At 32.9% G+C, this 12,682-nt stretch overlaps 1 protein-coding gene across 1 annotated transcript in view; it reads left to right on the top strand.

The window, feature by feature from the left end:
* KIF18A (kinesin family member 18A) overlaps positions 1-12,682 on the top strand; it is a 78,146-nt gene that overhangs the window by 34,449 nt on the left and 31,015 nt on the right. The window contains exons 12-13 of the mRNA XM_068555113.1: positions 3,703-3,824; positions 10,593-10,828. Coding sequence (XP_068411214.1) covers positions 3,703-3,824; positions 10,593-10,828 — 358 coding nt within the window. The remainder of the gene's footprint in view (positions 1-3,702; positions 3,825-10,592; positions 10,829-12,682) is intronic.

Genomic DNA, 12,682 nt, shown 5'->3' with positions numbered 1-12,682 from the left:
CTAAGCCACAACATCATAGACATCAATAGCCAAAGAAAGGTGTGCACAAAAGGAACACAGCAGCATTAGCTGTATTATAAAATACGTTTGCTATTTTTCCTCCAGAACAGTGTTTCTGACCTTTTTGGGTCATAGATGCCTTTGAGAATCTGATTAAAGAGCTATATATAGATCTTCTCCTAGATGGATGATTGAGGGGGGATCACATTCATACAATTTTACTTTTTTTTTTTTTTTTGGTCATTTTTTCCATTAATACAACATTAAGAATATCTGCTCTAGAAGAAAACTAAAGCACACTTATTTTAAAATGCCATATTCCTCTTAAGATTACATAATGGACATATTTACATGACTTAAAAGGAATAAGCAAAAAAAACAATGATTAATCAGTAAACTATAATAGGGATTAAGTAGACTTTCAAACGGTAACATCTGAAATTCCATGCTTGATCTGAGAATCTAAAGCTGTAGAGGCTCATCATAGAATGCAGCAGCCTCCATCAAAGTACCTGTCAGGGTCCCCAAGCCACGGTCTGGATATGATTTCAGAGAAAACAGCTGATAGCCTGGCCAAACGAGTGTTTTTCACTCGGTGCACAAGAGCTGCTGCTCTTGAAAAGGTAGCAGATGTTGGATGTTTATAGTAGTTTTTGGTTTGTTTCACTTATATTTGTCATGTTTCACTTATTTGTTAGAGACTATGTATATCTAAAGCAGTCTTATTCTCAAGACGATCATTGTCAAAATGACATAAAATAACAAGTATTTTGGTTAGTTTTCTTTACTATTACTTACGGCCATGATGTTCTAATAGAATATTTAGCCATTCTAGTCAGCAAAAACTTTCTCATGAAGGGTCTAAAAAATATTTTTGGCATATGGTAAAATATAACATAAAATTTACCAGTTTTAGGTGTACAGTTCAAGTGGCATTATATTCATAAAAAGAATTAATATATATAGATATACATTTTAAAATGTTATTTTCATCTCTCAATAGCCTTGCTTAATTTACATTATACTTACAATCTAGTACATTTGTGTAACAACAGTCTAAAATATAGCCCAACTTCAACTAGAGGAGTACTTAAGAACTTTTTAATATTAAAAGAAGCAAAAAAATCAATTGTAGATATTTACTAGTTTGCCTTTGTTTTCCCATATTTATCTTAAGCTCCCAATTTTTAAAATGGCACAGTATTCTTTTTAGTAGTATTATTATTGCTTTTTTTTTTTGGCTACTTAGTAGCATTTATAAAGTTAATATTGTTCAGGTTATTTTCAATAAATTTAAATTTTTTCACCATGGTCAAATCTAATTTTTCTAATAATCTGTCTTCTATAACTCTTTTAAGCAGGACTTTTCACACCTGAATATGAATCTGGAATTGATTTTTAAATTCTTGTTTTTTAATGCATTTTATTATGAATAATTCGAAAAAATTAAAACTGTTTCCATTCCCATCACCCTAATCCCACCCTCAATTTTTTTTTTGCTGTGGATATTTTCACAGCTGAAACAGTTATCTACGTATAAGCCATTATTTCTTACATAAGCAAACTGAGACATAACTTTGTGAAAAAATTTATCCACAGTTGTACAACTCTGGACAGAGATCCAGTACTGCGACTTTCAAATTACTGCCCTTTTTGCTATACCCTCCTGCATTATCTACCTCTTAACCTCTCAAATTTATCCACTTCTCTGTATCTCCCGTGCCACTACCCTAATTCAGACTCCCAGCCCCCATTATTGGACTGCTACATTTGACCTTTATGCTTCCATTCATATTCTACTGCAATTCATTCTCTCTACTGCAAGCAAAATGAGCTTTCTAAAAGGTAACTCTGATCATATCACTCTTCAGTACTTTCTCCCTAATGTAAACTCTATTATGATTTCCCAGGTCTGGCATGGCACCTGAAGACCTTTCACGTTTTATATATTACCTCTCATTATATTCTTACTTCAGCTATTACTAACCTCCCCGTAGCTCTCATTATAGGCTATGAGCTTCCAATCCGATTCAGTCATTAGTGTATCAAAACAAGAAAAAGATTCAAATTGTAAACTTGGTTTTTCAAAAACAACATACTAGCCAAGAACTATTATTGACTAAAATAATTATACAATCAAGGCTTGTCTCTTTAAGAGTGGTGCAAGAAGATAAAACAATAAGATTAACAGAGGGAGTAAATAAAGAAGGGTTTTGTTTTTTTTTTTAAGAGAAAAGGTGGAATATTTGACAAACATGTTCATACTGTTAGGGTCGTTGAATTTTTTGACTGGAAAAGACTAAAGAGATCATCTAGGCAAGCTCTTAAATTTTAGTCAAGTAAACTGATCTCCATAAAGACCATATTTTGGGCTCCAGGTAGCATTTGTGTCATAGTTGAGCCATCTCTAAAATCACCTGATTCATAGGCCAGTGCTCTAACCGTATCATCCTGACTCCCTAAAGAGAGTTTGCTCTAAAATACTTGCTGTATTTCTTGAAATATAATTATGAATCATGTGAATAAACACCCCCCAACTTTACTATATCTCAGACACATAGAATTACATTGTTTCCCTGTCATCGTGCCCACCACTGGCTTAGGAAGTATTACAAAAAAAGAAAAAGAAAAAAGTAACTTTAAGCTTACAGAGAATCAGTGGCCAACTTCGGGTTGGGAAGGAGTATTGAAAACCTAAAATGGATTATGGGAATTATCTGTAGGAAGTTTCTAGGCACAGCTCCCCTGCTTATAGGATTTTTGTCTCAGCCCCTTCCAATGTCCAAAATATTTCACTCCGTTTTATTTTATTAACTAAAATTTTTCCAATTTAAGATTCTGAGAATGCTACTGGATTATTACCATTCATACTTTAGTGTATCCACTTAGCTGACGTTTTCCATACTTAAGGTTTAGTAGATTTGAGAAAAGATAAGTAATTTTAGGTGGTAGATTAGAGAACATTTGGGCATATGCACATAAAGGAAGCCTACAAAAACTTTTTTACACTTTTGGCCTAGAATGAAGCTTATACCAAGACTGGGTGAAGGTAAGAATTTTTTTTTTTTTTTTTTTTTTGGCCACACCTCACGGCATGTGGGATCTTAACTCCCCAACCAGGGATCAAACCTATGCCCCCTGCTGTGGAAGCATGGAGCCCTAACCACTGGACTGCCAGGGAATTCCCCAAGAGATTTTTATTGTATGAAACTTTTATTGTATTGACATAGCCCCTGTCTTGGTGGTGTACCTTACATTCTAATATGGAGAATCTATGAACAAATAAATAAATGGAATTGTTACTAATCAGTGCTATGGCAGAAACTATCAGGGGTGGAGAATGTCCATCTTTAAATGTAAAGCTTAGGGAAAGCCTCCCTGAAGAAGTGACATTTAAGCAAAAACGGGTCATATTCATGTACTTTCAAAGTATTATGAACAAGTTGGATAGACCAAGAAACTGTCACTATAGTAAAATTTATTCTGAGTTCCTGATGTTCAGTTTCTGAGGAAATTTGAAACTTTTAAGTCATAGACCACCTGTACCAGAACACTTGTTTTTCAAATTGTTCCTAAACATACCACTTCGTATTTTTAAGAATTAAAACTATTGACACCAATATAAAATAAGTTTTATTAAAATTGATTTAATTTTAACATTTTTAAATGAATCTGAGTTATAGTTTGTATTGTTTTCCCCAGGAACTCAATAAAGAACTTCATTGCCACCATTTGCACCTCCAGAACAAAGATTTGAAAGCACAAATTAAACATATGATGGATCTAGCTTGTCTTCAAGAACAGCAACACAGGCAGACGGAGGCGTAAGTACATGGATTTACCTGTTCTAAAAGTTTTAATACTATAGACCTAAGGAACCTGTAGCATAGAAGTTTAGTTTTCCATTGCCAGAAAATTTAATTTTATCCAGTACAAGGTACATATTTTTTTTTAAGTGTCTGCCAACATCAGAAATCATGCAGAGTTAGAAAACACCGAGAAAGTATAAAGGATGTTGTTCTTCTCCTCTAACTAATTTTTTATAGTGCTTTATAGTTTTGAAAACATTTTTTAATTTATTATTTTTATGTAATATATGTCATGTAATACAAAATTTCAAAGATGCCTCTACAGTGAAAAAGAGTCTGTCTTCTACCTGTCCTCTAGCCATCCTTGTCCCCTCCTAGAAACTACTACTATTAATACCAACTGAATTTTTAAGTAGACAGTTTTTAAGCATTCATAATTCCAGAATGATTTTTTGCTGTCATTAAAATGAAGTTATTAAAAGTGTATATTTTTTAACATCATGTCCCAAGTTTTAAGTGATGCTATAGTAGCTCTTTCATGCTCTCTCTACTAACTCAGTAGTAACACCTTTTAATTTTTGAAACGTAATAGTACAAAAGTATAACTTGATCTTTATTTTTATTACCTTGGATATGTCAGTCAACTCCTTAGGTGTCACTTTCATGCTCTGTAAAAATGAGAAATTTATTTCTCTAAGGGCTTTCTGCCAATCTAAAATTCTACTGGAGTTATTCTAGTGTTCTCAAATAACTGGTAATTAATTTTTCATACTTTTGATTTAAAGGAAATTATATTAGCATAGTTATTTTTTAAAAGAAGAAGAAAAAGGGAAGGAAAAACTTTAGGGAAATATTATCCTGTGGATAGAAGCTCACCCTGTTCTCCCCATACTTTCTATATTTATACCTAGAGCAGACATTGAACATTCATTTACTTGTACTCACACCACCTGCAAGAGTTAAAGTTATCAAAGAAAGATTAATTTATTTTGACCATACTGTATTTGATATACCATACAAATAGATTAATATATTTAAGATACATTTTTGCCTCAAAATGGGCAAAAAGATTTCTAACTTTGAAAATTGGTGAACCAAAGCATTACAGAGGCAATACAATATAGTAGAAAGAGTATGAGTTTTAGAGTCGGTCTTGAATTCTAGTTTATATGAGCACTATAACCTTGCATAAATTATTTTGCCTCACTAACCCTTAGTTTTCTTATATGTTAAATTATCATACTTTCCTTATAACAATTTTAAAAGTATTAAATAACAAAAAATAATGGATGTGATGAACTGTCTTAGCCTGAGCTTATAGAGTAGAAACAAACAAAAAAAAAGATTTAGTATATATTCAGAGTGCTTAAAGAAAAAAATTTTCAACCAAGAAGACTACCTGGCAAAGTTATCATTCAGAATTGAAGAAGAAATAAAAGAGTTTTCCAGACAAGCAAGAGCTAAAGGAGTTCATCAGTCACTTATAAAGCTAGTATGAAGGTTAAAAGAAAAAAGTAGTAAAAATAACTAACTACAATAATTCCTTAAGGAATACACAAGATAAAAAGATATAAAATATAACGTCAAAAACATAAAATGTGGTGGGGGATGAAAACGTAGACCTTCAGAATGCATTCGAACTTAAGTGGCTACCAGCTTTAAATAGACTGTTATAAATATGTTGTTATATGTAAGCCTCATGGAAACTTCCAAGCAAAAACCTATAGTAGATACACAAAAGATAATAAGAAAGGAATTAAGCATGCCACTAAAGACAGTCATCAAACCAAAAAGGAAGAGAACAAGAGAAGAAAGGAGCAGAGGAACTACCAAACAGCCAAAAAAGAATTAATAAAATGGCAGTGAGTACATACCTGTTAATAATTACTTTACATGTAAATGTACTAAATGCTCCAATCGAAAGACAGAGTGGCTGAATGGATATAAAAACAAGCCCCATCTATATGCTGCCTACGAGAGACTCATTTCAGACATAAAGACAATTCACAGACTGAAAGTTAAGGGATGGAAAAAGGTATCCCATGCAAATGGAAACCAAAAGAAAGCCGGGGTAGCCATACTTATATCAGACAAAATAGGTTTTAAAACAAAGACTGTAATAAGAGACAGAGATCGGCATTACATAATGATAAAGGAGGTCAATCCAACAAGAGGATATAACATTTGTAAATATTTATGCACCCGACATAGGAGAACCTAAATATATAAAGCAAATATTAACAGACATAATGAGAAATAGACAGCAATACAGTAAGAATAAGGGACTTTAATACCCCACTCACATCAATGGATGGGTCATCCAGACAGAAAATCAATAAGGAAACATCTTCCTTAAATAACATGTTACACTAGACAAACTTTACAGATATATACAGAACATTCCATACAAAAGCCACTGAATATACATTCTTCTTAACTGCACATGTGACATTCTCCAGGACAGATCATATCTTAGGCCACAAAATAAGTCTTAACAGATCTAAGAAGACTGAAATCATATTAAGCATATTTTCTGACCACAGTGGTATAAAACTAGAAATGATTCCAAAAAGAAAACTGGAAAATTTATAAATAAGTGATTAAACAACATGCTACTGAACAACCAGTTCATCAAAGAAGAAATCAAAAGCAAAATCAAAAAATAGACAAACAGAAAAACAAGAATAAAGCCCAAAGTTAGTAGTAGGAAGGAAATAGCACAGACTGGAGCAGAAATAAGTGAAATGGAGACTAAAATACAATAGAAAAGATCAATGAAACCAAGAGCTACTTCTTTGAAAAGATAAAATTGACAAACCTTTATCTAGACTCATGGAGAAAAAAAGAGAGAAGGCTCAGATAAATAAAATCAGAAGTGAAAGTGGAGATGTTACAACTGATACTACACAAATACAAAGGATCCTTAGAGACTACTACAATTATATAGCGACAAATTGGACAACCTAGAAATGGATAAATTGCTAGAAATATACAACCTACCAAGACTGAATCATGAAGAAATAAGAAATCTGAACAGACCAATTACTAGTAAGGAGATTGAATTAGTACTTAAAAACCTTCCTACAAGCAAAAGTTCAGGACCAGATGGCTTTACTGGTTAATTCTATCAAACATTCAAAGAAAAGTTAATACCAGTTCTTCTCAAACTCTTCCAATTAAAAAATAGAAGAGGAGGGAACACTTCCAAACTCATTTATAGGCTAGCATTACCCTGACACCAAAGCCAGACACGGGTAGAACAAGAGAAGAAAATTTCAGGCCAATATCCCTGATGAACATAGATGCAAAAATCCTCAACAAAATATTAGCAAACCAAATTGACCAATACAATACTTTAAAAGGATCATACACCACAATTAAGTGGGGTTTATTCCAGAGATGCAAGGATGGTTCAGCATCTTCAGATCAATCAGTGTGATAACAAAATGAAGGATAAGGCATCATGTGATCATCTCAATAGATGCAGAAAAAGCATGTGACAAAATTTAATATCCATTTGTGATTAAATTTGCAACAAAGTGATTATAGAGGGAACATACCTCAACATAATAAAGACCATATATGACATGCCAACAGCTAACATCATACTCAGTGGTGAAAAGCTGAAAAGCTTTTCCTCTAAGATCAGGAAGAAGACAAAGATGCCCACTCTTGCCACTTTTATTCAACATGTACACACTACTAACACTACTATATATAAAATAGATAACTAATAAGAACCTACTGTATATCACAGGGAACTCTACTCAGTACCCTGTAATGACTTACATGGGAAAAGAATCTAAAAAAGAATGGATATATGTATATGTATAACTCATTCACTTTGCTGTACAGCAGAAACTAACACAACATTGTAAATCAACTATACCCCAATAAAAATTGACTTAAAAAAAAAAAACATAGTATTAGAAGTCCCAGCCACAACAGTCAGACAAGAAAAAGAAATAAAAGGCATCTAAATTCAAAAGGAAGGAGTAAAACTGTCACTTTTGCCAGTGACATGATATTATATACAGAAAACTCTGAAGACACAACCAAAAAACTATTAGAATAAACAAATTCAGTAAAGTTGCAGGATACAAAAATCAATATACAGAAATCTGTTGTGTTTCTATACACTAATAACAAACTATCAAAAAGGAAATTGAGAAAACAATTCCATTTACAATTGCACCAAAAAGAATAAAATACCTAGGAATAAATTTAACCAAAGAGGGGAAAGACCTGTACACTGAAAACTATAAGACATTCATGAAAGAAATTGAAGAAGACACAAATAAATGGAAATATATTCCATGCTTATGGATCGGAAGAATTAGTATTGTTACAATATCCATACTACCCAAAGCAATCTACAGATTTAGAACAATCCCTATCAATACTCAATGGCATTTTTCACAGAACTAGAACAAACAATTCTAAAATTTGTGTGAAACCACAAAAGACTCCAAATAACCAAAGCATTCTTGAGAAAGACAAAGTGTGAGGGACCACACTCCCAATTTAAAACTATACTACAAAGCAATAGTAATCAAAACAGTATAGTACTGGCACAAAAACAGACACATAGATCAATGGAACAGAATAGAGAGCCCAGAAATAATCCCATGCACATATGGTCAATTAATTTACAACAAAGGTACCAAGAATATACAATAGGGAATGGATAGTCTCTTCAATAAATGGTACTGGGAAAAGTGCACAGCAACAAGCCAAAGAATATCTTACACCATACACAAAATTGTATTAACCCAAAATGGATTAAAAACTTGTATGTAAGATCTGAAACCATAAAACCCTGAGTAGAAAACATAGGCAGGTAAAAACAACTGTCATATAATACAGCAGTTCCACTTCTGGGTATTTATCCAAAGAAAATGAAAACACTAACACAAAAAATAAAGCACACCTGTGTTCATTGCTACAAAAAACAAAAACAAAACCCAAGTTTATAGATACAGAGAACAGATTATACAGGTTCGTGGTGGGGTGTTGGGGGCAGGGATGGGGAATTGGTCAAGGGAGTCACAAAGTACAAACTTCCAGTTATTAAGTAAATCATGGAGATGTAATGTACAGCATGGCAACTATGGTTAATAATACTGTACTGCATATTTGAAAGTTGCCAAGAAAGTAGATCTTAAAAGTTCTCATCAGAAGAAAAAGAATTCTGTGACAGATGTTAATTAGACTTATTGTGATGATCATTTTGCAATGTATACCAATATCGAGTCCAAAAACTTAAAAATAAATGAATGAATGCATAAATACAAACATACATACATGCACACATAAATACATAAATAACGTATGTCCTGGGTCCCTGAGACCACCTCCATGTTTGATAATTTACTAGGATGACTCACAGAACCCTTTGTATAGTTGACTTCATAGTTATGATTTATTAGAGTAAAAGCATACAAAACAAAATCAGCAAAAGGCAAAGGTGAATGGGGCAAAGAACAAAGGAAACCAGTTAGTTGTAAGCTTTCAAGTGTCCTCATCCAGTGGACCCACACAGTTATGCTTAAGTTCTCCAGAAAAAAGTTGTAATGACCCATGTGAAATGATGTCTACTTTGGAATCTCCTTAGGCTGACACTTAGTGTCCTGGATTTTTATTGGGAGCTGGTTGAATAGGCGCCCTGTGCCTAGCAGGGTGAATCAAAATTCTAGACTTTCCAAAAGGAAAGCAGTTGTAAATAATTGTTTTTATTGACTTTCTGATTAATGACTTTTCCCTACAGTTGTTACCTACTTGGCTTAAATGGCGTACTCCCCACTATCACTAAAAAGAAAAATGTCACAGACTATTTATTTGTACTGCTATCTAAATATTTAAGATTCTTAGATAATAAAGCAGTTATTTCCTTAAGTGTTAAAATTAGTGCCTATTCTTTTCCCACTGCCCTATTCCTACTTCAGATGGTTCTATTCTTCTGGATGTTATGAGTCAGCTAGAACACCAGGACTAAGTCATTTCAAGATTATTCATGTTGTTTGATGTCTTCGTTGATATAAAAGTTAGGAACCACTTATAACTTTTTAGTTCTGGCATTTCTTCAGTGAACACTCTTCATGGAGGTCTAATACATAAAAAGATGCATTTAGTACTGCTCTGATTGACAGCAATAGGCGAGATTTTGAATCAGAGCCAAGAATCCAATGCCCCATCATTTTCCTGTACCCACCATACTTTTCCACAGTTTTTCCTTTGAATGGCTTTGAAAGCTATTGCTTTAGCTCATGAAGAGCTAACTTCAAGGAAAGTTGACTTTTGTTCATTTGTTATTTTTTAAATCTTATATACCTAAGTTGAGCGTCATCGTTTGACAGTGTATTAATATTTCATTTCAATCTCATAGTATTTAATAACAATAACAACACTATTTTTGATTTGTAAATCACATTATACTTTGCATAGTTCTGAAAACAATCTCCTATTGAAAGTAGTGGCTGTCCAGTTGTACCCCACATTATAGAGGAGAAACCTCAGGTAGTGCCTTATCCAAGGTCATATAGAAGCAAGTGAAGACTCGCTGAGACTACAGCCTGGTGCTTGTAATTCCCATCCAACATTCTTTCCAATCTATACTTAATGTATTAAGAATATTTGAGGTATTTGATTGAAATATTCTAAAGGAAAATATGTACAGGGAACCATTTTAATCATCTGCTATTACTTTGGATGTTACATAGAACCATAATAATGTATTTAAAATTTAGTATTTATCTCTCTTTTCTTGTCACCTTCTGTATGCAGAGTATTGAATGCTTTACTTCCAGCCCTAAGAAAACAGTATTGTGCATTAAAAGAATCTGGCCTGTTAAATGCTACTTTTGAGTCTGACTTCAAAGAAATTGAACATTTGGTAGAGAGGAAGAAAGTGGTGGTTTGGGCTGACCAAACTACTGAACATGCAAAGCAAAATGATCTACCAGGGGTTTCTATTCTTATGACCTTTCCACAACTTGGACCAGTTCAGTCTTCTCCTTGTTGTAAGTACAGCTTTTATTTCATTAAGTAAATAAACATTATTTCTAAGGAGTAGCCTCTGTTATAATATCAGTCAACAGAACAGTTAATTTTTTAGTAGGTTTGCTATTTTGTGAAAATGGGAGAATTAACTTCAGAATCACTTCAATTAACCCGTATCTTTCAAAGGTATAAGAGTAAGTATGCTTGATGTTCTAAATAATTCTAGCAGTAAAGTTATTTTATTTTACCTTTTTTTGATAAGATAATTTTACTTCTACCCTTCTTTAAAACTTAACCTCTATTAAAGACTGAAGATTACAATTAAGAATATTATATTCTGTAATACATAACAATCTTGTATGTTCTTAAGATCAACTAACAGTGTAGAATTTACTGTTTTTCTGTTGGCAGATCACTTGATGTCTCTGCTCTCATAAAAGTGTGCATGGGATATTTTAATTGAAAAACTAACATATAATCTTGGTTTTAAAATATTCAGATTCTATAGCAGTAGAGTGCCCTCTTCAACTTTTCCCAGAACCTCAATCTTCTGTGCTATCTTAGAGATAAATGCCTATTAGCAGTTTGGTTATCATTACAGTGTGTGTATAATATTCGTATTAGATAATTAACTCATTAACTTTTTGTTATATTTCACATGAATGCCAGCATATTGTATATATATTAAACTACAACTGTTTTTATTTGTTTAGTTTATTATGAACGGTTTTAGGGTACATACATAAAGAATCTAGCATTTTTTTAATAGTTGTGAGAATTGATGTACCATCATTTACTTAACCATTGTTCTGTTGGTGAACAGTGCATGTCAGAGAGCATGCCCATATACAGTAGTCCTCCCTTATCTGCAGTTTCACTTTCCACCATTTCAGTTACTTGCAGTAAGCTGAGGTCCAAAAATGTTAAATGGAAAATTTCAGAAATAAAAACTTTATAAGTTTTAAATTGCACTCCGTTCTGAGTATCATGATAAAATCTCATGCTGCCCTACTCTGTCCTGCCCAGGATGTGAATCATCTCTTTGTCCATCATATTCTTCCCATTTGTCATTTAGTAGCCATCTTGGTTATCAGATCGACTGTCACAGTATTGCAGTGCTTGTGTTTAAGTAACCCTTATTTTACTTAATAATGGCCCCAAAGTGCAAGAGTAGTGATGCTAGCAATTTGGGTTTGCCATAGAGAAGCCATAAAGAGCTTCCTTTTAAGTGAAAATTCTAGACTTAATAAGGAAAGAAAAATAAATCACATGCTGTGGTTGCTAAAATTTATGAGAAGAATGAATATTCTATCCATGAAGTCATGAAGAAGGAAGAAGAAATTCATGTTAGTTTTGCTCTTGGACCTCAAATTGCAAAAGTTATGGTCACAATGCATGGTAAGTGCTTAGTTCAGATGGAAAAGGCATTAAATTTGTGCAATAAGATATTTTGAGAGAGTGAGTCCACAGTTACAAACTTTTATTACAGTATATTGTTAGAATTGTTCTATTTTATTATTAATTATTGTTGTTAATCTCTTACTGTGCCTAATTTATAAATTACACTTTACCTTAGGTAGATATGTATAGGCAAAAAAAAAAAAAAAAACCATAGTAAATATATGGTTCAGTGCTATCTGCAGTTTCAGGTATCCACTGGTAGTCTTGGAATGTTTCCCCCTGTGGATAAGGGGAAACTACTGTATTCCCATGTCTGCATGTGTACCAGTTGCCTAGGAACTAATTTGCTGGGTCAGAGGACAAATAATTTTTTTTTTTAATTAAAATGATCTGTCAAACTCTCCAAAAATTTTCTTATACAAATGTTTATGAGATTTTACATTTGTTTATGTCTCATCTTTACCTTAACCCAA

The sequence above is a fragment of the Eschrichtius robustus genome, chromosome 11, assembly GCF_028021215.1.
Source record: "Eschrichtius robustus isolate mEscRob2 chromosome 11, mEscRob2.pri, whole genome shotgun sequence".
Lineage (NCBI taxonomy): Eukaryota > Metazoa > Chordata > Mammalia > Artiodactyla > Eschrichtiidae > Eschrichtius > Eschrichtius robustus.
Note: the sequence above shows the minus strand (reverse complement) of the source record. Positions and strands in the feature narration are given on the sequence as shown.